General features: G+C 41.3%; 1 protein-coding gene across 1 annotated transcript in view; it reads right to left on the bottom strand.

Annotated features, from left to right (window-relative positions):
• The window catches only part of FREM3 (FRAS1 related extracellular matrix 3), a 96,853-nt gene that overhangs the window by 20,352 nt on the left and 48,519 nt on the right, over nucleotides 1–27,982 (bottom strand). The window contains exons 3-5 of the mRNA XM_043463918.1: nucleotides 17,994–18,140; nucleotides 10,522–10,752; nucleotides 7,324–7,449 (exon numbers count right to left, since the gene is read on the bottom strand). Coding sequence (XP_043319853.1) covers nucleotides 7,324–7,449; nucleotides 10,522–10,752; nucleotides 17,994–18,140 — 504 coding nt within the window. The remainder of the gene's footprint in view (nucleotides 1–7,323; nucleotides 7,450–10,521; nucleotides 10,753–17,993; nucleotides 18,141–27,982) is intronic.

The raw sequence follows: 27,982 nt of genomic DNA, 5'->3' as shown, positions 1-27,982 counted from the left end.
CCCTTCCCGCTGGATAAAGCTGATTATCTAAAAGCCTCAGCATGTTTGCCTTGGGGCTGACCAAAACCACAGGATGATTCAACACTGTTCCTGTTCTCTCGGTTTTACATCCTGTGGTTTGCTCTTCACTGGCTGTCTTTCCAATAAGAGCAATCTCCTAATGAGAAAGTGACTAATGAGAAGAAACAGACAGATGACATTTATCTTGAGAATAAGACAGGGCTAAGAAGTGTCTAATTTGCATGTCCTTTTCCAACATAGCCAATGAGGGGGAATTTATTCCTCTAGCTCTTTTCCTCTCCCAAACAGATTTTTTTTTTTTTTTTAACAATACCTCTACATCATTGTCTGAGAACACTGACAACATTTTGGGACCTTGAGGTTCCCATGAAATCACAGCATAAAACTAGTTACTTCTTTCACCTCTTGTAAGTATAATACATGTTTAGCATCTGTAAATTATTATTAATGTACAAAGAATAAGTCTGTTTTCCATTCAACTGTTTATACATCAGCTCATGCTTATTTTAGTCATGAAAATAAGTAATTGGTAAGGATTTATTTTAGCAAGACTTTCAGAAAGGTTTAAATCGCCAAATTAAACTTTTATGTATTGAGATACTTAAGTATCTATGGAGAGTAGGTGACGATGACTACCACAATGCTACTTGAATGTGCATGCAAACTGTACAAGTCTTGCTGTCTTATAATCTCACAGAGGGGTAGAAGAATCAGGATGCGACTATGCATGTCCTGATTTCACACTCTAGGTGAGGACCCTGGCTCTGTTATACTGTCTCTCTTTGAACTTCTTGCTGCAAGCATGAGAACAGTCCTTAGTGTGAGGAGTCAAAGGGTAAAGCTCCGGTGCCAAGCGGTCTGAGTTATGTGTCAGCTATGCAGGGAGTTTTCTGGGAACACCAGCTCTTTTGAACCTAATGCCCTTGCAGGGAGGTGAGCTTGTGTGTAACTTTTCCCACTTGAGGTGGAGACATCTCCATATCACACTGTCAGGCCCTCTGAGCTCTCTATTTCCTCTGCTTGTCATCCCACAGGGTAGCTCTTTCCAGAGGCAGAGGGGTGGCCTCTCCCATTTTAGCAATTATATACAATCTTCCAAATTGGATTGTTTATCACTTTATTTCTCCCATGCATAGAATCATTGTCCTCCAGACACTCTGCTTGTGGACTCAAAATATGCCACTGGTACCGGAAGTAGCCCAGCGGGAATCCTGAGCAGAGGATGAGGGCTCTTCCTCCATCAGCGGCTCCGCCCACCTGCAGCCACTGTCCCAAAGACCCAGGCTCTTGTTCCTCTGCAAAGACTCCGACTGAAGCTCTGTGTGGACTTGGGAGAGAGGGCTGGCACATCCTTCTGAGGATCAACTAGCCAAGAAGTCCTCAAGGACTACCTCACCTTGTTTTTCTTGCTGCCTTTCCCACATGGGGTAATATCAGGGAAAAAGTTGAGTCATCCTGGAGTGTGAAGTCAAGTGGGCCTTAGGAAGCATTACTACAAACAAAGCTAGTGGAAGTAATGGAATTCCAGCTGAGCTATTTAAAATCCTAAACGATGATGCTGTTAAAGTGCTGCATTCAATACATCAGCAAATTTGGAAAACTCAGCAGTAGCTACAGGACTGGAAAAGGTCAGTTTTCATTCAAGTCTCAAAGGAATGCCAAGGAACATGCCAAGCAATGTTCAAACTACTGCACAATTGCACTCATTTCACATGCTAGCAAGGTTATGCTCAAAATTCTTCAGGATAGGCTTTAACAGTGCATAACTGAGAACTTCCAGATGTACAAGCTGGGTTTCAAAGAGGCAGAGGAACCAGAGATGAAATTGCCAGCATTCGTTGGATCATGGGGAAAGCAAGGGAGTTGCAGAAAAACACCTACTTCTGCTTCATTGATTACACTAAAGCTTTGACAGTGTGGATCACAACAAACTGGAAAATTCTTACAGAGATAGGAGTACCAGACCACCTTACTATCTCTTGAGAAACCTGTATGGAGGCCAAGAAAGAACAGTTAGAACAGGACATGGAACAATTGACTGGTTCCAAATTGGGAAAGTAGTATGACAAGGCTGTATAGTGTCAACCTGTTTTTTTAACTTCTGTGCAGAGTACATCATGAGAAATGCCAGGCTGCATGATTCACAAGCTGGAATCAAGACTGCTGGGAGATTTATCAACAATCTCAGATATGCAGATGATAACACTTTAATGGCAGAAAGTGAAGAAGAACTAAAGAGTCTCTTGATAAGGGTGAAAGAGAAGAATGTAAAAGCTGCCTAAAAACTCAGCTTAAGAAAACTAAGATCCTGGCATCCAATCCCATCAATTCATAGGGGCAAATAGATGGGGAAACAATGGTAACAGTGACAGATTTCATTTTCTTGGGCTCCAAAATCACTATGGATTGTGATTGCAGCCATAAAATTAAAAGACACTTGCTTTTTGCAAGGAAAGCTATGACAAACCTAAACAGCATATTAAAAAGTAGAGACATTACTTGGCCAATAAAGATCCGTACAGTCAAGCTATGGGTTTTCCAGTAGTCATGTATGGACGTGAGAGTTGAACCATAAAAAAAGCTGAGCACCAAAGAATTGATGCTTTTGAACTGTGGTGCTAGAGAAGACTCTTGAGAGTCCCTTGGATAGCAAGGAGATCAAACCAGTAAATCCTAAAATAAAGCAACCCTGTATATTCATTGGAAGGACTGATGCTAAAGCTTCAATACTTTAGCCACCTGATGTGAAGAGCCAACTCATTGAAAAAGACTCTGGATGCTGGGAAAGATTGAGGACAAGAGGAAAATCGGTGGCAGAGGATGAGATGCTTGGATGGCATCACTGACTCAATGGACATGCATTTGAGCAAACTCTGGGAGATAGTGAAGGACAGGGAAGCCTGGCACACTGCAGTCCATGGGGTTGCAGAGAGTTGGACACAACTTAGCAACTGAACAACAGCAGCAAAACTTGAGTTGCTGAAGTTACAGGTAGTTGGCATATCTGGTGCATTTGTGAGGGGAGCAGACTATAGGGTTACCCCTCTAAACATAGCCAAACACAAACATGAAGATCCTGAAGATCTTGTCCTTGTCCTTGTATTTGGTTATGTCCTATGTAATAAGGTAGTAGTCATGAAACAGTGCAGGACCCTATGGTCCTTACCTCCCCACTGTGTCCTTTACCTGCTTTTTGTCTGTGAAAACCTTTAGTCAAAAATAATAAATTTAATCAGAGAAGTGAAAAATGCAGAAACAAAGGAAAACAGTCAAAGGAGACAAAATAAGAATAATGTAGTCATGAAGCAAAGTCAGGGACCTTTGGTTCTTTCTCAAGGGCTATAGATAATACTTTGAGCCATATCCTATCAATGGTCTTATGCATATTAGAACACCAGGGTGAAGAAGCTAATACATGATGACCAGACCATACCCACGGCATAAGCTGCCACAATTCTGAGAACTGGCCTCAAAGTAATGGGAACAAACAGATCCTGTAACTGAAGATTAACTGTGCCTCAAACAATCAAGATGATGCTGGTCAGACCACCGACAACCAATTTGAAGATGACTGTCAGAGCTAACTGTGCTATTTCTGCAGGTAGCCCCCTCCCTCTGTCTATAAAAGCTCTTGCCACTCTGGATGCCAGTTGGGGGGAGAGTAGGCCTTTGGACAGATGCCTGCCATCCACCCACCCCAGTTGCCGGCGTCTGAAATAAAGCAAACTTTCTTTTCTACCAACCTGACTTGTCTCGTGGCTTTTGAGTGGCAAGCAGCTGGACCCTACCTCACTCTTTCAGTAATAGCTGATATTTCAAAATAAATTCCTGACTTACTGCCAAATCCCCTGCCCCCTGGGGCAGAGGAGAATTTATTCCTATTTCTCTGCTCAACTTGGGCACTACTGATATTTTAGACAGTAGTCGTGTTAGTTTCTCAGTTGTGTCTGACTCTTTGTGACCCCATGGACTGTAGCCCATCAGGCTCCTCTGTCCATGGGATTCTCCAGGCCAGAATACTGGAGTGGGTAGCCTTTCCCTTCTCCAGGGGGTCTTCCCAACCCAGGGATTGAACCCGGGTCTCCTGCATTGCAGGCGGATTCTTTACAGTATGAGCTACCAGGAAGTCCCTGTATTTTAGATAGATAATTGTTTATTGCTGTGGCTATGCTGTGTGTTGTCAAATGTTTAGCAAGCGTAAGCATAGATTCTGGCAGAATGGACACATGGAAGGTCGGATCATGTATAAAAATAGAACTCTGACACACAATCTGCAGCAGCTAGCATAGGACGTCAAACCACAGCCTCTATTAATCATCTGCCCCGAGTTGTCAGAACCTAATCAATAACCCCAGCTTTCCTGATTCACGCCTGGCTTCCAATTTGGGAGCAACCAGAGAAAGCCAAATGTGCTCCCCTGTCCATCCACAGGCTGCCTCCAGTTTACCCACGATGACAGCATCTAATCAGGGCATACCCTTTCTTCACTACGAAGCTTCCCACTCCTCTGCCTACCTTTGTCATTATTGTCATTCAGCCACTAAGACTCCTCTGTCCTTCACCATCTCCCGGAACTTGTTCAAACTCATGTCCATTGAGTCGGTGATTCCATCCCACCATCTCATCCTCTGTCACCCGCTTCTCCTCCTGCCCTCAGTCTTTCCCAGCATTAGGATCTTTTCCAATGAGTCAGCTCTTCCCAATAGGTGGTCAAAGTATTTGAGCTTCAGCTTCAGCATCAGTCCTTCCAATGAATATTCAGAGTTGATTTCCTTTAGGATTCTCTGATTTGATCTCCTTGCTGTCCAGGAGATTATCAAGAGTCTTCTCTAGCACCACAATTCAAAAGCATCAGTTCTTCAGCACTCAGTCTTCTTTATGGTCCAACTCACATCCGTGCATGACTACTGGAAAAACTGTAGCTTTCACTTATATGGACTTTGTTGGCAAAGTGATGTCTCTGCTTTTTAATACATTGTCTAGGCTTGTCATAGCTTTTCTTGCAAGGAACAAGTGTCTTTTAATTTGATGGCTATGGTCACTGTCCGCATTGATTTTGAAATTCAAGAAAATGAAATCTGTCACTGTTTCTACTTTTCCCAGTCTATTTGCCTGAAGTGATGCCTGTCTTTGAGTCTCTGCCAAGTGCAATGATGGTGTTTGACCCTCTTGCTATAGTGAACTCTGAATAAATTAGCCTGTGATGTAATAAAGTTTTGGTTTTTGTCCCCATTTCCTGACACACAGTTCATAAGTCTTTGAAGCCAGGTACCTTTTGTATTCTAATGAAATGATGGGCTTACCTTGTGGCTTAGGAGTAAAGAATCTGCCTGCCAATGAAGGAGACATTGGTTCAGTCCCTGGGTCAGGAAGATCCCCTGGAGAAGGAAATAGCAACTCGCTCCAGCGTATTCTGGCCTAGGAAATCCCGTGGACAGAGGAGCCTAGCAGGCTACAGTCCATGGAGTGGCAAAAGAGTCACGACTTAGCGACTGAAAACAATGAAATGACTGGTAGCTGGCGCTCTCAGGGAGCCACTGGATGGGGACTGGTTGCCAGGGAAACCAACCAGGTGATCATTGTAGCTTTCAGTCCCGCTCCCTGACCTCCAGGGAGAGGAAGGGCTGGAGGTTGAGTTAATCACCAACCGTGCCTAAGTAACGAAGCCTCCATAAAATAGTCCTAGTGAACGAGTTCAGAGAGCTTCTAGGTTGCTGGGAGGGTGACTTACTCAGAGGGCATGAAAGTTCTGTGTCCCTTCCACCCACCTTATGTATCTCTTCCTTCTGCCAATACTGAGGCTCCTCTGTTCATGGGATTCTCCAGGCAAGAATACTGGAGTGGATAGCCATTCCCTTCTCCAGGGGATCTTCCTGACCCAGGAACCGAACCCAGGTCTCCTGAACTGTCGGCAGATTCTTTACCGTCTGAGCCACCAGGGAAGCCCAACCTTTCTATAAACCTGTAATCTAATAAGTGATCTGTTTTCCCAGGTTATGTTAGCTGTTCTAGAAAATCACTGGACCCAAAGAAGAGGTGGTGGGAACCTCCAATTTATACCCCATCAATTAGAACACAGGTGAGAACTTGGACTTGCTTTTGGCATCTGAAGTGGGAGCAGTCTTGTGGGACTGAGTCTTTAAACTGTGGGTTCTCTCTTGTCTCTGGGGAGATAGTGTCAGAATTGAATAGAATTTTAAGATACTCACTTGGAGTCTGCATAAACTGGAGAATTACTTGGTGTGGGAAAAACCTGCACACATCTGGTGTCAGAAGTGAAATGAGTACAGGAAAGTGTAGCTAACTTTTACAGAATTTGCATGTGGTTCCATCATTTTTGCCCATCACATAATTCTAATGAGCTAGAAAACATGACCTTTAGGGAGTGGACACAGAATAGCTAAATTTTGACTGTACAGTAGTGGTGAGGTCAGAAAGAACAGGGCGTTGTGGCCTATAATTGGGGGGCATTTTTAGTTGTTGGGGGGCTGGAGGGAGGAGAAGAAAGAGAATGAGTATATAGAGGCTATTTCACATTGTTTCCAAGATGCAAACATGACTATTAAAAACAAGAATCCTTATTATATTTTCCACCAGCATATATAAACTAGTTTACATAAAATGTCTCATTTGACCCTCACAAAATTTTGTGGGTAGTCACAATTGAAGTTTTTTTTATTACTGTTATTATTACTGGCTGCACTGGGTCTTTGCTGTGATAAGCGGGCTTCTATACTTGTGGCCCATGGGCTTAGTTGCTCTACAGCACGTGGGATCTTATTAATAGTTTCCTGACCAGGAATCGAACCTGCATCCCTGGCATTACAAGCTCAGAGTCTTAATGACTAGACCACCATGGAAATCTCACAACAGAGGTGCTTATATTTTAAATTATTTTGCTTTGCAATATTGTGATGGTTTTTGCCATACATCAATATGGATTGACCATAGGTACACATGTGTCCCCCACATCCTGAATCCCTCCCTTCCCATCTCCCTCTTCACCCAATCCCTCCAGGTTGTCACAGAGCACCTGCTTTGGGTGCCCTGCATCCTACATCTCACTTCCACTGGCTATCTATCTCACCTATGGTAATGTAATGTAATTCTGATTTTGAATACGATTTTATCCCTGATCTCGGAGACCAGGTATCTTAGGATACCTTCACGGGCTTGCATGGGAGTCACCGTGAATGGCCCAGGCTTCCCTGTCCTCCCCAGCATCTGACTCACCACCCAGCCACCCCCAGCATCACCGCCGGGACCCTATTCCTGGATATCAGTACCAGCAAAGTCTCATACCTTGATGTGTAGCGCAAATGACCGTGAGTTCCTGGCTTATGTCTCCAGACCGTCTTACAGGAATCAAAAGCTCCCCAGCATCCTCCTCTATTTTGTATTCTGCCTCTGGAATATAAACTGTTGATTCTAGAAAAGAGGATAGATAGCTTTTTAGCAAGACTTAAGTTTGACTGGTGATATTGGTGATATTTCAACCTGAGTGGAAATGTACATGATCTTGACCTCTATATATTCCAACTCTATGGAATATAGTAAGAATAGGAAATATCTGTCATTAAGTGGAGCTGGAGAGGTAGTGAAATTAAGTTTAGGAAGTTCCCTTTGAAATGTTAAAAGGGTTATTGAGCACTGAAATGGGAGGGAATATCAGCAATTTGGTTTCTTTTTTGGAGGTCACATTTTAGGTTTTCTAAATAAAGATCACAGATTTCCGTGTTTTACTTTTAATGTTTATTTTTTTAAGTGCTTTTGAACAATCAGGTCATCTATTCATGAGTATAAAGAAATGTTTTCTGCTTTATTCAACAAACATTTGATTCAACACTTATCAAGCAGACACCATGGGTAAGACACAGGGCTGAGAAAAATAAGCTACTCATTCTGCTCTTAATTCTTAAGATAATATTCCCATTGAAATTTTCTGAGCTGGATGTGTGTGTGTGAACACCTGTTACATTACTGTTCTCTGTCATTCAGTTTGGGATGTAAAAACATACACATAGGCATCATTAGAACAGTTGCTGCAATATGAGTATGAATACTGGTCATTTCTTGATGCATACTATTTTTCTTGGGGTTTTTCAATGTTTTCCAAGGCTTTACATTAAGAATGCAATGCATAGTTAAAATACCTGTGTTTGTTTTTTTAAAAAAAATAAAAATTTGAAGTGGATTGTTTCTACTCATAGAATCAAGTGGCGAACTGAAGTGACTTTCTGAGTCAAACCACATTTAATAGACTGAAATATCTCCTCTGTATATATACATATATTTATTTATATTATATATATACATATACACAAACAGTGCCCAGTCTGCTCAGTCATCTCTGACTCTTAGCGACCCGAGGCTCCTCTGTCCATAGGATTCTCCAGGCAAGAATACTGGAGAGGGTTGCCATGACCTCCTCCAGGGGATCTTCCTGACTCAGGGATAGAACCTGCGTCTCTTGGCAGGCAGATTCTTTACCACTGCACCATATGCACATACACAAATTCTTCCTCTTGACAATGGAAGCATGAAGGAAAAATACTGTAGTACACCATCTGTTCTTCTTTTGGAACTGAGTTTGGGCTTCCCTGTGGCTCAGTTGGTAAAGAATCTGCCTGCAATGCGGGAGACCTGAGTTCAGTCCCTGGGTTGGGAAGACCCCTTGGAGAAGGGAAAGGCTACCCACTCGAGTATTCTGGCCTGGAGAATTCCATGCACTGTATAGTCCTGGGGTTGCAAAGAGTCAGATAGGACTGAGTGACTTTCATTTTGCTTCACTACAAGTTTACCCAGAATTCAATGTTGAATTATCTAGTTATCATATGTTACTTTTTTTCTCCTTTATTTTCCTGCCTAAAATGATCTCAACAGACGCTGGTATCAGTTTTTAGAAAACACTGGTCCTGATTACAGAGGGAAAAGACCGGTGATCATTTTCATTCTGCCATTTTACCCCCCTGTGGTATTCTACTGTCTGGACATCTCTTGATTCAAAAGATTGTCACCATGGAAGAAGCTAAAAGTAATGTTATTAATGTTAAGTGAAAAAAACCGATACGTTGGGACTCAGTTATCCAGCCGCGTTCTCTATTTTCCCATTGTGAAAAGCTGCTCTTATCCATCTATGAATCCAAATCCCTTTTTATTCTTCAAGATTCAGCTGGAATCCTGCCTACTACAAAAAGCTTAATAGTTTGAAATGATGGTGATCTTTCCAGTTTCTTAGCTCAGAACACTGTTTTTGCCATGTTCCCTCACACGCAGCTTTCTTAATTGATTAATGTGTTTAAGCATTGTTATCAATAAAACTCATGAAATACCTTCATTGGGTGGTGAGGGCCGTGATTTCTATTTTTGTCTACTGGAGTGCCAAGCATGTGAAAAACAGTGTTTCTCAAATTGTGTTTCAAGAAAACTAGAACTTAAAGATTTTAAAAGATATTCTTTGGGTACAACAAATTAAAAAAAAATCTATATTCTAATTTGAGAAAACTGGTTAAACAAAGTCAAACAGATTTCTTTTTTTTTTTAAATTGAGATATAATTGATTTACAATGTTGCCTTAGTTTAAACAGGTTTCTTTGTAGAAGAGTTTTCTCAGGAATCTAATAACCTAGTGTGAATTATGATGCTTCAAAGGAGATATTTGAAAAGTTTCCTAGACTTCTTTGGTCCATGGAAAGTTTACTGACCATACTGTATAAATTGTATTATATTTTCTGCTCTGCAGTTTGGGACATGCTGATACAGGGGATTCTTCAACGATTCTTATGGCATTTAACTAAGACTTCCTTTCTGATAGTTAAGTCACCCACTTCTGGGGGGGTATGCAAATTCTTTCAGTTCTCATGATAATCGATACATCTAACATTCAGATGTGAATACTGAAATCCTCTTTTAGGACCTATTCTTCTACTTTCACAAAAAGGAGCAGGAAAAAAAGTCACAATCACTGGCTAATTACTTTTCTTTTTTAATTTCTCTGGGGAGATATTTGCTGAATGAATGAACCGATAATGAACTGATGAATTCATGAGTGTTATGCAGAGCTATAACAGAACTTTGTGGAGCGCATGCTAAAGTGAATCAGTTGGCTGGTTCCCAGCAGCCGCATCTAGGGTGAGGGATATGTGAGGTCCCCACCTGATCTGGTGGGGAGCTCCCAGAAAATTGTGAGAAGATGGAGCAAGCCCTGATGCTTAGCCATCTGGGGTCAAAGCTCTGCCATACTGAGTGTGCAGATACTGGGAGGGAGGATTGGGCATTTGCTAGAGTAAGCTTGGCAAAGTCTTGTCTGTTTCACTCTCCTACATCCCTATTCAAAGATCCTAAAAACAAAGAAAAATGACTGCGTTGAGGTGCTTTACTTAATTTGAAATCCTAAGTGATATGAATGTGTCCAGTGGCTTATGGAGCTTGGTGGAGATACAAATACCTGAAATGAACCCAAGAACCCATTAATAGATTGTACCAATAGGAATCACATACCGTCTTCAGGGTCCACAATTTCAACAATTGCCATTTCTGGAAACTCCAGTACAGCCCTGACAGGGTTTGTCAGAATGATCTGGAAGGTCTCTGAAGCCTCGTATTCATTGTCTGATAGAATTCTCACTTTCCACGTGGCTGTAGTCTGTCCGGGATTGAACTGGACTTCTTTCTGGGCCTTTCCTTTAAAATCTTTATCTTTTTTTGCAGTTTCATCTTTTGTTACAATGCCTGAACAAAAATCAGGAAACTATGAATATAAAGCCAAGTAACTGAAGGGAGGTTTTCACAGTGGGTTCTACTGTTGATGAAATGCTAACAGCACAGAAATTGCTTCTTTTAATATTCTCAGCAAACACTTATAAGCTAAATATATATTTTGGCTGTGTGGCATGTGAAATCCCAGATCTCTAACCAGGGACCGAACCCAGGTCACAGCAGTGAAAGTCTGGAATCCTAACCACAAAGCCACCAGAAGCTACCATTTTTGTGATTTTCTTGGATTGAAATATAGTTGATTTACAATATTGTGTTAGTTTCCCATGTATAGCAAAATGGTTCAGTTATATATATATATATTTCAGATTATTTCTGATTATATGTTATCATGAGATATGGAATATAGTTTCCTGTGATATACAGTAACTCCTTGTTGCTAATCTAGTTTATGTATAGTTGTTTGTTAACCCCATACTCCTAACTTATCCCTCCTCATTCCCTTCCTCCTTTGCTAACTATAAAGTTACTTTCTGTGTCTGTGAGCCTGCTTCTATTTTATATATAGTTTCATTATTTTTTAGATTTAGTATTTACTATTTATATATATATTTCATTATTTTTTAGATTCTATACATAAATGATATAACACAGTATTTGTCTTTCTCTGTCTGATTTACTCAACCAAGTACAATATTCTCTAGGTTCATTCACGTGGCTGAAAATGGCATTGTTTCATTCTTTTTTAGTGGCTGAGTAATATTGTATATACATGTACTCACATATATATACATATGTACTACATCCTCTTAATCCAATTGTCTTTTGATAGGCACTTGGGATGTTTCCACATCTTGGCTATTGTAAATGGTGCTGCTAGGAACACTGGGATACCTGTATCTTTTCGAATTAGAGTTATAAACTACTTTTGGCTAAGAGAGTGTGTCTAAGCAGAGGGGGAGACAAAAAGAGGAGTGACAGAAAAAGGGAACAGGCATTCACTTCCTTATTTTATCAAATGTCTACTGAGAGCATCTGATGTGCTACACTCTGCTGGGTGCTTGGGATTTAGAAATGAGTATGAAAATGCCCCAGCTCCAGAAAGCTCAGAGTCTCTGTGAGCGAGGAGAGGAACAGGCTCAGCTCACTCCATCTTGAAAGAGAAGGAAACTCGATCTTGCCCTTTCAGTGAGCTTTGGACTATGTGCCTGGTAGCCATGGGGATAACATACGTACAGCCGAACTGGCCTCCCAGACTGATAAACACCAGATTCCATACCCAGGTTTCCCGTTGCCAAAAAGAATGTAATAACCCCCTGTGCAGTCAGTCAGCTTTGTAATCTTCAGGGTGTAGGCTACAATGCATAACCAGCTGACCCTTCTGATTGTGAATCACGGCTATAACCTGACTGTGTCTCCCTTTAACTCTTTCCAGGCTAGGTTTAAGGAATCTGGGGATGTGGGCTTGAGCAGTACACTTAAGGTATATAAGGTTTTCACAAAAGTCGGTCGGGGTCCTTGGCTAAGAGGAGACTCTGCCTTGGGCCCACCGGTGTAATTAACTGCACTCCACTATCTGCATTGTCCTTCTGAGTGAGTTGTTTCCCGGAACGCGTGGCTACAACATCTGGACTCTAGAATGTGAACCCCATGGAGGTAGAGACCTTGGGCTGTTTGTTTCACTGGAGGACTCCTGGTGACTACAACAGTGCTGGGCATTTTCGAGTTAATATTTTGTATCCGATCATTTCTGCAATCCCTGAGAGTATTTATTGTTTAGTCTCTAAGTCAAGTCTAACTGTGACTCCATGGACCATATCCCGCCAGACACCTCAGTCCATGGGATTTCCCAGGCAAGAATACTGGAGTGGGTTGCCATTTCCTTCTGTAGGGGATCTTCTGACCCAGGGATTGAATGCACATCTCCTGCATTGCAGGCAAATTCTTTACCACTGAGCCACTTGGGAAGCCCTTCTGGGAGGAAAACTATAGGTTATTTTCTCAGACAGACATTTAGTCATGGTGGCTTAATTTTTCATGCATTTACTGATTTTTTTGTCTTAATCTACTGATGTGTTTCTTTTGTGTGTGATTTAAAAAAAAAAACCTTTGTAGTCATATTTTTTTAAAGAAAAACTTTATTTTTACTTATTTATTTATTTGGGATCTTAGTTCCCTGACCAGGGATCGAACTCCTGTCCCTGCAGAGGAAGAGCAGAGCCCCTATCACACTCACTAGACTGCCAAGGATTTCCCCTATGTGTGATTTTTTTAACCATTTAAAAAATTGAAGCATAGTTACTTTACAGTGTTGTGTGCTTACTGATTTTTGATGGTGAGAAAATTGTTAGTAATTTTCCAGACAATTAGGGCACCGTTGGTGGAGATGGAGAGCTGGGAATAGATTTCAGCAGTGTTAGGAAATAGGAACTAACAAATTACTGAAGCAAATGAACAACAACACAGTAGTGTTAAAATGACCACTGTGAGTGGTTAAGACTCCACCTTTCAATGCAGGGAACATGGGTTCTATCCTTGTTTAGGGAATTAAGATCCAACATGCGGCACAAGGCAGCCAAAAATAAATAAATACATTAAAAAAAAATCAAGGGGCTTCCCTGGTGGCTCAGTGGTAAAGAATCTGCGTGCGGATGCAGGAGACGTGGGTTCGATCCCTGGTCCGGGAAGATGCCCCATGACGCAGAGCAGCCAGGGTAGTTAGTACACCACAACTATTGAGCCTGTGGTCTAGAGCCTAGCAAACCCAAATACTGAGGCCATGTGCTGTATCTACAGAAGCCCAGCACCCTTGAGCCTGTGCCCCACAAAAAGAGAAGCTGCTCCCCGCAATGAGAAGCTGGCATACAGCAGCTAGAAAGTAGCCCTCCCTCGCCACAGCTAAAGAAAGGCCTGAGCAGCAATGAAGACCCAACACAGCCAAAAATAAGTAGTTTTTTAAAAATCAAGAAAAATACTCAGTGTGAGATACAAGGGTGGCAGGTGGTAGCCCCTCAAGCCTGAATTGATCCTCCCCTCTCCACAGAATGTTCAAGAAGTATTCTAGTATCATTTAGCTTTGATTTGACACCCCAGTGAATGCCCAGTGGAGCACAAACACCCATGTCTCATCACTTCAGACCTCATTATAAGGTTTAGATTCTGCAGTTGTTTGGATGTGTGAAATCAGATATCATGACCTGACACCAGTTATCATGAGAAAAGCTTTACATAAAATGAGCCTCATAACCCCTTTGCCATTCACTCTGTCTCATTCTCAGAGAATCTGATCTCATGTAAAAGATACCCAAAGCTCTAATGTGTGAAAATAATTTCCAGGATAGAAGAGCTGGTGATGACTTTTCAAAAGTGTTGAAGAAAGTCTGCACTAATCCTGGTTTGGTAACTGAGAATGGATGTCCAGTTTTGAAGCGCCTCCTTTGGTCCCATGTTGAGGTGAAGAAGATATGGAAGAGGGGTGTATCCTCAGCTATACTTTATTTTACTCATTTTTAAAAATTGGAGGACAGTTGTTGTACAATATTATATAGGTTACAGATGTACAGTGAGGTACATGTACAAAATAGTCACAATTTTTAAAGGTAATTCTCCATTTATAGTTGTTATGAAATATTTGCTATATTCCCCATGTTGTACAGTATAACCTTTTAGCTATTTTACATGTAATAGTTTATATCTCTTACTCCTCTATCCCTATACTGCTCCAACCCCTACAGATAACCTACTAATTTGTTCTCTGTATCTGAATGGTTTCTCTTTTGTTATATTCACTAGCTAGTCTATATATATAGTGTCTATATATATATCAGTTCAGTTCAGTAACTCAGTCGTGTCCAACTCTTTGCGACCCCATGAATCGCAGCACGCCAGGCCTCCCTGTCCATCACAAACTCCTGGAGTTTACTCAAACTCATGTCCATTGAGTCGGTGATGCCATCCAGCCATCTCATCCTCTGTTGTCCCCTTCTCCTCCTGCCCCCAATCCCTCCCAGCATCAGCGTCTTTTCAAATGAGTCAACTCTTAGAATCAGGCGGCCAAAGTATTGGAGTTTCAGCTTCAGCATCAGTCCTTCCAATGAACACCCAGGACTGATCTCCTTTATATATATCTATACACACACACACATATGTACACACAACACATCTTTATCCATTCATCTTTTGATGGACACTTTGCTTGTTTCCATGACTGGCAATTGTAAATAATGCTGCTAAGAACATTGGGGTGCATGTATCTTTTTGAATTAGAGTTTTTGTTTTTTCTAGGTACATACTCAAAAGTGGAATTGCTAGGTCATATGATAGCTGTATTTTTAGCTTCCTGAGAAACTTCCATACTGTTTTCTTCAGTGTCCAGCCAGAGTTTAAACAGAGCTAGTGAGCACTGCTATATAAATTGTGTGGACAGGTGGCTGCTTACTTAATTTTTGGTGGGTACTGGCTACCAGGTGCTAAGGATGTAACATTGAATCAGGTCCGGCCACCACTACCACTGAGGGGTTTGCAAGTCTGTGGGGGAGATAAAGAGGTGATATCAATCTGATGTATGACCATGAAAGAATAACGCAAGGTAACATTACTGAGTATTCCATGTGTGCCAGGGACCATGCAAAGTCAAGGACCTTTAGTTCCTTCTCAAGGGCTATAGATAATATTCTAAGCCATATCCTGGGAGCTGCCTTATAGATGCTGCCAGATGGAAGAAGTTAACTACAAGATGACCAGACAGTAGCCATGGCGTAAGCTGCCACAATTCTGAGAACTGGCCTCAAGAAATGGGAACAAAGCCACTCTGGAACTGACGATTAACTGTACCTAAAACAATCAAGATGATGCTGGTCAGACCACTGATGGCCAATTTCAAGAAGACTATCAGAGCCGACTGGGCTGTTCCCTCCCTCTATCTATAAAAGCTCTTGTCCCCAGATTGTCAGGGGGCAGTTGGCCTTCGGACAGGCATCAGCACCTCCTCCTACCTCCTCTATTGCTGGCATCGAAAAGAAAGCGAACCTTCCTTTTCACCCACCTGGCTTCTTTATTGACTTTTGAGTGGTAAGCAGCCAGACCCTGTGTTCAGTAACAGATTTTGGCACTCTGCTAACATTTAGACTACTAACCCCAGCATCAGGTACGGTGAGGGGATTAGGAGGGCTTCCTAGAGCCCTGAGTAAGGTATTTTATAGATTCTCTTATGTGGTTTGACATGTTTGTTTGTTTTTTTAATATTTATTTACATACTTTTTTGGCTGCATCAGGTCTTAGATACATGTGGACTCTAGTTACTTGACCAGGCATCAAACCCAGGTCCCCTACGTTGGGAGTGTGAAATCTAAGCCACTGGAGCACCAGGGAAGTCCCTGATGCCATTTTAAGTGGCATTTTAGAGAACAAAAGAGCTGACTGTAGTTCGCATAGCAACAAATACTGGGTGACTACCATATGTCCCAGGCTGTTTTGAGGGTTGGCCATCACCCAAGATGTAGTTCCTGCCCTTTTGGAGCTGGAAATCTGCTGAGGGAAACAGTGGACAGTTGGACCTGAGATGCCTGTCAGGGATGGTTAGTGCTCTGAAGAAGCAATGAAGCAGGGCACGGAGATAGTGTATAAGGAGATGCTGAATCAGATAGGAAGACCTTTGCACCTCTCTGAAGAGTTTAGTGAAAGTTGGACAGTGAAGAAAGCTGAGCATCAAAGAATTGATGCTTTTGAACTGTGGTGTTGGAGAAGACTCTTGAGAGTCCCTCGGACTGCAAGGAGATCCAACCAGTCCATCCTAAGGGAGATCAGTCCTGGGTGTTCATTGGAGGGACTCATGCTGAAACTGAAACTCCAATATTTTGGTGACCTCATGCAAAGAGTTGACTCATTGGGAAAGACCCTGAGGCTGGGAAAGATTGAGGGCAGGAGGAGAAGGGGACGACAGAGGATGAGATGGTTGGATGGCATCACTGACTTGATGGACATGGGTTTGGGTGAACTCTGGGTGTTGGTGACGGACAGGGAGGCCTGGTGTGCTGCGATTCATGGGGTCACAAAGAGTCGGACACAACTGAACAACTGAACTGAACTGAACTGAGGAGTTTAGTTCCTCTACAAATATTCAAATGACTCTGGGAAGATGGACAGTTTTTCCCCCTGAGTCAGACAGGATATAAAGATTCCTCTTGACATAAAAACCCAAATCTTTGCCTATGAGACATCCCCAAAATAAAGAACTGTGGAGACAGAACCCTACAAGAGAAGGGATGTGTGTTTCAGCTGAAGTTCTTGGCAGAAAGTTCCCCTGTGTGTTGATGAAGTAACCTCTGGGAAGTAACTGAGACCAGGGGCCATGCAGACATCATGGTGCTCTCTGGCTGACCTTGTCTCCTAGGAGAACGGTCCTAACTCAGACACCCTGAGCCTGGAGAATAGATCTGGGAAAAGCTTGCCTTTCCTTGATTGCCTGTTCCCAGCCGTCTCCCTCTTGGCTTCTCTCCAGTGGTTTTGGCAGGACTCTAATTAGACCCCAAAGGTCTCAGAAATTCACAACGCACACTTGTAAAATGAAGGCATTTTATTGTCTTCTATTTGTCTTCACAACAGATTGTGAAAAAGATAAAATGATCTCTGAAATTTCTGGCAGATAGAGATGGTATAAAAACGTAATGCATCTTTAGCACAATTACTGCTGATTATTAGTGATGATAATGGGAGGTATTATGTAGGCATTATACATCCATTTACCCCAAAGAGGCATAGATCTTTATAGAACACAGAAAAATTTCACACTGTACACATATTGGAGGAATTTATAACCTGATAGCAGGGTGGAAACAATTATACATAATCAAAAGAAATAGGTACAACTAAACACAATAATGTGTAATGTACCCATAAATAATTTTTTAAAAGAAATAGCTAGAATTGAGCATAATAATGTATTCTATGCTTAAAAAGAATTTTGAAATAAACAGTGATTTGAGGATTGTGGTATACGGTTATGAAATGTCTTAATTTTCCTAGAGTCCTTCAACTTGAAAGAGAAAGGGGGAAAATAGAAGAAGAAAAAATTGCCATATATAAACCTGTAACTCACATGGAGTGAAAACCATGGCATAATTTCACACATTAATTTTTTAGAGGTTCCCCCAGATCTGTTACTGATTCTCTTCCAATATATTCTCTTATACTTAGTTTTAAGCCTTAGTTTCATGTTTCTGTTACCTTTGGCCAATAAGCAACTCAAAGTTACTTACTGATAAAGGATGTTTCTTCAAGGGATCCTCTGCGTGTCAGGGTCACTTCTAAGAACATGGAGTCTTCATCCACAATGTAATACTCTTTCTCTAACGCAATGCAAGCCCAGGAGAGGTGGAAAGGCTGATTTGTTAGCTTATTTCCTCCTGTAATTGACAGGGGTCAAAGAGATGTTAGATGAGCTATTGGATGAAAAAATATGAATGACCGAAGTTTGCATTTTGCTTCTGAAGTCGAGTTTTTAAAAATAAGTGCTCACTTTTATATAGAGAGGAAAAGGGCTTTGCTTTTTTTAGAGTGCTATGAGCATCATTTAGAGCCCTGTTTACCCTGCTTGATGTGGGATTATTACTGTGGGTCTGTTCCTGAAAGGCCTAAGGCACCAGAATTCTAAAGGGCTTCCCTGGTGGCTCAATTTGTAAAGAATCTGCCTGCAGTGCAGGAGACCTGGGTTCAATCCCTGGGTTGGGAAGATCCCCTGGAGAAGGGAATGGCAACCCACTCCAGTACTCTTGCCTGGAGAATCCCAAGGACAGAGGATCCTGGCAGGCTACACAGTCTATGTGGTTACCGGAGTCTGACACGACTTAGCGACTAAACTACTACTAAAACTAGGCAGCTTAATTTTATTTTTTAAAATATTTTTTTGGTGTGGACCATTTTTAAAGTCTTCATTGAATTTGTTACAATATTGCCTCTGTTTTATGTCTTGGCATTTTGGCTGTGAGGCATGTGGGATCATAGCTCCCTGACCAAGGATTGAACCTGTGCCTCCTGCATTGGAAGGTAAAGTCTAAACCACTGGACCGCCAGGGAAGTCCCAAGCTTGGTTGTTTAAATTCAGTTCACTTAACGTCTCCATCCTTCCCTTGGTCTCCATCCTTCCCTTGCTGCCTCCCTTGTTTGCTTCCTTTCTCCATGCCTCTTTGCTTGGCTTTCTTCCTCTGCCCTCTGATTTAATACTTTGTATTATTTGTGTATCCATTTGCTCCCGCACTGGTCTAGAGGTTCCCTGAAGACAGTGCCCACTATATATTTTCTTATTTTATCACTATAGAATCCTAGTACTGTGTCTTGAACTCGGATGTGTAAAAGTCTAAAACTTATGCAAGTAGAGGGCAGCAGACAAGGCTATAAGGTCTCTACCTGATTTTGTCTCACCCACACTAGGTCACAGGTCTCTGTTGATGGTCAGCCTTATTGGCGATGTGCAATGTGTACATTATACAACATTCAAAAAAACTAAGATCATGGCCTCCGGTCCCATCACTTCATGGCAAATAGATGGGAAAACAATGGAAACAGTTACTTTATTTTCTTGGGCTCCAAAATCACTGCAGATGGTGACTGCAGCCATGAAATAAGAAGATACTTGCCCCTTGGAAGAAAAGTTATGACAAACCTAGACAGCATTTTAAAAAGTAGAGACATCACTTTGCCGACAAAGGCCCATATTAGTCAAAGTTATGGTTTTTCCAGTAGTCATGTATGGATGTGAGAGTTGGGCCATAAAGAAGGTTGAGTGACAAAAAATTAATGCTTTTGAATTGTGGTGTTGGAGAAGACTCTTGAGAGTCCCTCGGACCTCAAGGAGATTCAACCAGTCCATCCTAAAGGAAATCAGTTCTGAATATTCATTGGAAGGACTGATGCTGAAGCTGAAAGTTCAATACTTTGGCCACCTGATGCGAAGAACTGACTCATTTGAAAAGACCCTGATGCTGGGACAGATTGAAGGCGGGAGGAGAAGGGGACAACAGAGGATGAGACTGTTGGATGGCAACACTGACTTGATGGACATGAGTTTGAGCAACCTCCGGGAATTGGTGATGGACAGGGAAGCCTGGTGTGCTGCAGTCCATGGGGTTGCAGAGTTGAACATGACTGAGCGACTGAACTGAACTGAACTGAACTGAATGTTCTAAAAAGAGAATGTAAAAAAATAAAAATAAAAAGAGAATGTAAGCTCATAATAGGCGATGGATGTAAACAGGGAGCAACATGCACCCTCCATGTGCCAGGCACTGAGCTAGGCAGTATAGTTTGCAAGCAAAAAAGAAAAGGTGGAGGCAAACAAGATGAAGGAGACAGGAGTCAGTGAGCAGGCCCTGACCAGACCCACTAGGACAAGGAAAGCGCCTGAGTGAACAAAAGGTGAACTTTGGAAAAAGGAATGATTTAAAAAGCAATAATTAAAATAATAATGGAGAAAAACAACCAAATGTGGAATTTATAGTTTGCTGAGTTTGAAAGGCATAATGCATTTATGTTTCACAGTTATATCCTATTAGGTTAAAAAAAAGGAATCATATAAAAAGTATTTTATTTAAATACTGTATTCAGGAATATTTCATTTTGATATAAATGATTTACTAATTCTTTCAAAAATGCAATGATTTAAAAATTAAAACTAAGTTTTAAAACCCAAAAGAAGAGATTATACATGCCTGAAGACAACTGTGAAAATGAATTTAATGAATGCAGATGCTCAAATAGGCAAAATCAAATCCTGAAGGATAAAGTAGCAGCCATTGTCAAATGTTAGTGGTTTATGACCCTGAACTTGGAAAAAGACTTAACTGAATAGGATATTTGATCTTAAATATTTAATAATTACCCAATAAAAATGTAATGTTGTGTATACTTTTGTTTCTACTACTCCATGCCATTTTCAAATAGCTTCATTGTCATAAGCATTTAGCTTCTATGGCTACCTGCATAATATAACTTGATAATGTATTTGAACTCCATAAGCACCTATTTGTCATGTATTTGGAAATAATACCTATAACTAACGATTGTCGCAAAGTGTCAGTTTATGTCATTAGTCATTTGGAAAATGCTTTGTGGTGCCTCCTTGGGGGAAAACATGCTCCCGTGGATTGTGACTTGATATATACAACTCCATATATGCATGTCCACAGATTATAAATAGAGTGGGTTTTAAAAATAGACGTATACATTCAGGGAAAAGTGAGTAACTTGAGATAAAAGAATTAGAAAATTGGGTAAGAGAAAAAGTCAAATTGCATATCAGACAGATCACCATTTTCAACCCCCGTCTGTCTCCCTTTGATCTTGGAGCTGTAGGTGGTAATTTAAGAAATGTGCTTTGTTAGCTGAAATATGCCACGTCCCCTTCCTGCACAAGAATATTGATTATTCCATTCCTATTTCTTTTGTGTAATTCACTTCTATTCGGTGATTCCTTGGCCTGCCTGCTTTTCTTCCTTTAGTGGGTGCAAATACTCATGTTCTGGGACTGGGAAGGATAACTGTCTCCTCTTGAAATTTCCAGCTGCAAAGGGTCATGCCCATTCTCTTTTTGAGAAATGACTGGCTGTTTTGTGTATGCTCACATCAGGTTTTTCAGGAAAGAGTTGGCAGGGGTAATCCAGAGCAGACAGATAAGCTACCAGCCGCCATGGCTCTCGCTGGGTTCTCCTAAGGTACAGCAAGCTTCCTTCCATGCAGTGCTTCTAAATCCCCTCCTTCAGTCTTTGGAAATCTGGGGGCAGGTGGTGGAGGGAGAGATCTTTGTGGTCACCTACTGGGCAGGTGTGAGCCACAGAGGGTGGCAGGTTTAATGTGTTTTAAAAAGAGGTATTTGGTATATTCTTTTTGGAGATATCCCCAAACTGTTTTGATGATATATTTGGCTCTCCATTTCAAAGACTATGAACTCAACATGTTACTGCTATGGATAACAATACAAGTTTTCTGTGCCCTTTGAGTCCTTCTTAGAGTTTTTCAATATAAACTCAGTGGAAGCAGGGTAAAAAAATAGGCCACGAGCTTTTCTTAGATTCTTTTGTATGCCTCAGTAGGGGCATCACCATATGTTGCTTTTGGCACAAAATAAAATCACCCCCCAAATTCTCACAGCAAGACTTTAGATAATAATAGTAGTAAAGTTTAAAAAGTTTCTGTTTGTTAATTATATGATTACACAAATCTACATTTGTGATAAAAAGATACAGACCCAATATATCAATGTCAATTTCCTATTTTCCAACTATTAATAGTAGGAAAGTAGAAATACACTGATTGCATGACCAGTTGCAAGCCATTTCTGTCTGGGATTTGGGGTTCCATATGGCTTAACTGGAAGACAGAAAACATTGTGCCTTCCTTCTCTAGAGTGTACAGGATTCAAGGAAGATAGGAAACATATTGTTCATTCCAGAGAATGTAATGTAATGTAGTATAGTATAGTATAGTACAGTAGTGTAGTGTAATGTAATATAATACGATGTAATGTAATATAGCAACTTCCTATTTGGTGATCAGAGTAATCATTCTTATATTTGGATACAATCTAGATAGATCCATACAAAGTGTCAGGCTAACCTCCTGTATTGAACTAAAAAATCTTTTCTTCTAAATTAATCTCACGCTATTTTCTTTTCCCTCCCCGTTGGAGGTGAACACTATATTTGATTACTATGCTTTAAGTCAGGGATGTTAGGGGTCTTTGTTCCCTCAACAATCTAGCAATTTAAATAAGTTGCCCTCGCCAGAGTTCTGATTTATCATTATCAAGGAGACACATGTGACAAATTCCAGTTCCACCCACCAGACTAATGGGGGTGTGGAGGCAGCAAGAGGGGTCATGGCCCTCAGTATCCTGGAGAGCCAGTTGGTGCCTGACTAGGTAAGTACCACATCCAGGCACATCATCTGTGTATCACACTTCATTTTCATGTTTCTGATTACTGAAACATTGTGTGAAACAAGCAATTTACTCTTATTTCTAAAATGTTTATTTGGCAATATCTTAACACAACTTCTCTTTCAGAGATTCTTCCCTCTGTGTTGAGATTGTTATGAAGATCAAGTGTAATAATGGATGCGGAAGCTTTGGAAAAGTTTGAATTTCCCTCAACACAGCCTGGCAGGAGTCTGAGTGGGCAGAGAGCCTCCTCCATGGGCAGAGGTCACGGAGGAAGAGGAATTCAGGCAGTAAGTTGGCCAGCTAGGCAGGTGGTCCTATTAGATCAAACCACAGGAAATGCTTGTTTTCTTCAGATCAAAAATGTTAGCAATTTTGTGTAGCTCAACTTGACACGTAGCGAGGTGTCAGGATGTAGTAAGAAGACAGATGGACTCAGGAGAAGGAGACAGAGGCTGTGGTTTTAGGGGCACCACAAACTAGAGGTGTAGCCCTGGAGGAGATGCTTCCTTCTCAAGACCTCATTTTTCCTTCTCTCAAATGAGCATGTGGAATTAGAACCTTTCCTGTCCAGTTTTAATGTTTCATGATTTTTCTGCTTTAACTTGTTAGCTGGTACCATCACGGCTATAGAGAAAACATATTAACTTATTCTGTCCCAGTTTGGAAGAACAATAATATTACTAGTCTAAGCTGGTGTACGGAGAAGGCAATGGCACCCCACTCCAGTACTCTTGCCTGGAAAATCCCATGGATGGAGGAGGCTGGTGGGCTGCAGTCCATGGGGTCGCTAAGAGTCAGACACGACTGAGCTACTTCACTTTCACTTTTCACTTTCCTGCATTGGAGAGGGAAATGGCAACCCACTCCAGTGTTCTTGCCTGGAGAATCCCAGGGACAGGGGAGCCTGGTGGGCTGCCGCCTATGGGGTTGCACAGAGTTGGACACGACTGAAGCGACTTAGCAGCAGCAGCAGCAAGCTGGTGTAACTTGATACATTAAATGTGAGTGGTGAGCTCTCCTGAGCCCTAAGACAGGCAAGGAGAAGGAAATCTCTGAAGGCACACAAACTATCTGGGCACAGAAGTGCACTGGCTTATCTAGAGGCACGATCGTCACCCCAGCTGCATATTATAACTTGGTCCTTTCATATCCATTACCTCACGTGAAAATCCAATCAGCACAGCAACCTTGAGGAGCGAGCCCACTTGACATTATACAAATGATATCACCTGCTTGACAAATGAAGTACTTATGGTTCAGTAACTATACCTCACTCGAGGTAACAGAGCAAGTCAATAAACTAAAAAATCTGAAAAGTTCTCTGCAATCTGGATCCTCTCCACCTCTCCATTATCTCCTACTCTCTTGCTGCCTTGGAATGTATAAGCTAACTATACTAAGCTATGTGCAGTTTGCCAAACTCATGGTGCTGTTCTGAGTTCACCTCTGAAAACTCTTATTCATCCTTCAAAGCCCAGATTGGGCATTACTTCTTGATGAAACTTCCCTGGGCGATCTCTCATCTCTGTCCCTTATATACATATTTCCTTGGTAGTGCCTCTCCTGGTACTGTAGTTAATTGTCTCCAAGTCCGATTCTCTTTCTATTGTATATTTGGAGTTGACTGCTTGTGGCTTTGCATAATGCAGTCCCTACCACATAGCATGGTGGTTTGGAGGTTTAGTCACTAAGTTGTGTCCGACTCTTGTGACCCCATGGACTGTAGCCTGCCAGGCTCCTCCGTCCATGGGATTCTCTAGGCTAGAATACTGGAGTGGGTTGCCATTTCCTTCTCCAAGCACATAGTACCTAGCATGGTTCCCAGCAATTAATTGGGAATCAATAAATATTTATTGAATGACTAAATGACCAAACTAATCAAAAGGATCACGTGGACTACAGCCTTGTCTAACTCAATGAAACTATGAGCCATGCCGTGTAGGGCCACCCAAGATGGATGGGTCATGGTGAAGAGTTCTGACAAAACGAGGTCCACTGGGGAAGGGACTGACAAACCACTTCAGTATTCTTGCCTTGAAAACCCCGTAACAGTATGAAAAGGCAAAAAGATATGACACCGAGAGATGAACTCCCCAGGTCGGTAGGTGCCCAATATGCTACTGGAGAAGGGTGGAGGAATAACTCCAGAAAGAATGAAGACATGCAGACAAACCAAAAACAACGCTCAGTTGTGAATGTGACTGGTGATGGAAGTAAAGTCTGATGCTGTAAAGAACAATATTGTATAGGAACCTGGAATGTTAGATCCAAGAATCAAGGTAAATTGGAAGTAATCAAATAGGAAATAGCAAGAGTAAACATCGACATTTTAAGAATCAGTGAACTAAAATGGACCGGAATGGGCAAATTTAATTCAGATGACCATTATATCTACTACTGTAGGCAAAGAAACCCTTAGAAGAAATGGAGTAGCCATCATAGTCAGCAAAAGAGTCTGAAATGAATCACTTGGGAGCAATTGTAAAAATGACAGAATGATCTCTGTTCGTTTCCAAGGCAAACCATTCAATATCACGGTAATCCAAGTCTGTTCTCCCACCAGTAATGCCGAAGAAGCTGAAGTTGAACAGTTCTATGAAGACCTACAAGACCTTATAGAACTAACACCCAAAAAAAGATGTCCTTTTCACTATAGGGAACTGGAATGCAAAAGTAGGAAGTCAAGAGATACCTGGAGTAACAGGCAAATTTGGTCTTGGAATACCAAACGAAGCAGGGCAAATGCTAACAGAGTTTTGCCAAGAGAATGCACTGGTCATAGCAAACACCCTCTTCCAACAACACAAGAGAAGACTCTACACATGGACATCACCAGATGGTCAATACTGAAATCAGATTGATTACATTCTTTGCAGCTGAAGATGCAGAAGCTCTATACAGTCAGCAAAAACAATATCAGGAGCTGACTTTGGCTGAGATCATGAACTCCTTATTGCAAAATTCAGACTCAAGTTGAAGAAAGTAGGGGAAACCGCTAGACCATTCAGGTATGACCTAAGTCAAATGCTTTACAATTATACAGTGGAAGTGACATATAGATTCAAGAGATTAGATCTGATCGAGTGCCTGAAGAACAATGGATGGAGGTTTATGACATCATACAAGAGGCAGTGATCAAGACCATCCCCAAGAAAAAGAGATGCAAAAAGGCAAAATGGTTGTCTGAGGAGGTTTTACAAATAGCTGAGAGAAGAAGAGAAGAGAAAGGCAAAGGAGAAAAGGAAATATATAACCACTTGAATGCAGAGTTCCAAAGAATAGCAAGGAAAGATAAGAAAGCCTTCCTGAGTGATCAATGCAAAGAGACAGAGGAAAACAATAGAATGGGAAAGACTAGAGATCTTGTCAAGGAAATTAGTGATACCAAGGGAACATTTCATGCAAATATGGGCACAATGAAGGACAGAAATGGTATGGACCTAACAGAAGCGGAAGATATTAAGAAGAGGTGGCAAGAATACACAGAAGAACTATACAAAAAAGATCTTAATGACCCAGATAACCACGATGGTGTGATCACTCACCTAGAGCCAGACATCCTGGAATGCAAAGTTAAGAGGGCCTTAGGAAGCATCACTGTGAACAAAACTACTGGAGGTGATGGAATTCCAGCTGAACTATTTCAAATCCTAAAAGATGATGCTGTGAAAGTGCTGCACTCAATATACCAGCAAATTTGGGAAATTCAGCAGTGTCCACAGGACTGGAATTCCAATCCCAAAGAAAAGCAATGCCAAAGAATGTTCAAAATTGCACTCATCTCACACAGTAGCAAAGTAATGCTCAAAATTCTCCAAGCTAGGCTTCAACAACACATGAACTGAGAACTTCCAGATGTTCAAGATGGATTTAGAAAAGGCAGAGGAACCAGAGATCAAATTGCCAACTTCTATTGGGTCATAGAAAAAGTAAGAGAGTTAAAAAAAAAATCTACTTCTGCTTTATTGACTACACCAAAGCCTTTGACTGTGTAGAACACAACAAACTATGGAAAATTCTTCGAGAGATGGGAATACCAGACCACTTTACCAGCCTCTTGAGATATCTGTATGCAGGTCAAGAAGCAACAGTTGGAACTGGACATGGAACAATGGTTCCAAATAGGGAAAGGAGGATGTCAAGGTTATATATTGTCACCCTGCTTATTTAACTTATATGCAGAGTATATTATGTGAAATACTGGACTGGATAAAGCACAGTTGGAATCAAGATTGCCAGAAGAAATATCAATAACCTCAGATACTCAGATGACACCACCTTTATGGCAGAAAGCAAAGAAGAACTAAAGAGCCTCTTGATGAAAGTGAAAGAGGAGAGTGAAAAAGTTGCCTTAAAACTCAACATTCAGAAAACGAAGATCCAGTCCCATCCCTTCATGGGAAATAGATGGAGAAACAGTGGAAACAGTGACAGACTTTAGGCTCCAAAATCACCGTAGATGGTGACTGTAGCCATGAAATTAAAAGACACTTGCTCCTTGAAAGAAAAGCTATGTCCAACCTAGACAGCATATTAAAAAGCAGAGACATTACTTTGCCCATAAGGGTCCATCTAATCAAAGCTATGGTTTTTCCAGTAGTTATGTATGGATGTGAGAGTTGGACTCTAAAGAAAGCTGAGCCCTGAAGAATTGATGCTTCTGAACTGTAGTGTTGGAGAAGACTCTTGAGAGTCCCTTGGACTGCAAGGAGATCAAACCCCAGTCAATGCTGAAGGAAATCAGTCCTGAATATTCATAGGAAGGACTGATGCTGAAGCTGAAATGTCAATACTTTGGTCACTTGATGTGAAGAACTGACTCATTGGAAAAGACCCTGATCCTCGGTGAGACAGAAGGCAGGAGGAGAAGGGGCTGACAGAGGATGATGTGATTGGATGGCATCACCGACTCGATGGACATGAATTTGAGCAAACTTTGTGAGTTGGTGATGGACAGTGAAACCTGGCGTGCTGGCGTCCATTGGGTCACAGAGTTGGACATGACTGAGCAATTGAACTGAGCTGAACTGAAATGCCTCCTGAAGGAAAACTGACATAAATATAGATTTGCAGAATAGGATGAGAACTGCTAATAATTTAACCTGTGTATAATCTGTAAATGTATTACTTCTATTGCCTTGCTTTGTGAGAATGTAGATAATGATTTAAAAAATCTATTACTATCATAGTATAAAGCTGTAGTTTTATTCTGCATGCGAGGCTTTTAGATTCTTAACTTTGAGCTTTTTCTTCTACAAAATACTATGGACATAGAGTATGAAATAATCTTTAAGTTTGATTGTTCTGTAAGTT

This window comes from Cervus canadensis, chromosome 1 (assembly GCF_019320065.1).
Source record: "Cervus canadensis isolate Bull #8, Minnesota chromosome 1, ASM1932006v1, whole genome shotgun sequence".
NCBI lineage: Eukaryota > Metazoa > Chordata > Mammalia > Artiodactyla > Cervidae > Cervus > Cervus canadensis.
Note: the sequence above shows the minus strand (reverse complement) of the source record. Positions and strands in the feature narration are given on the sequence as shown.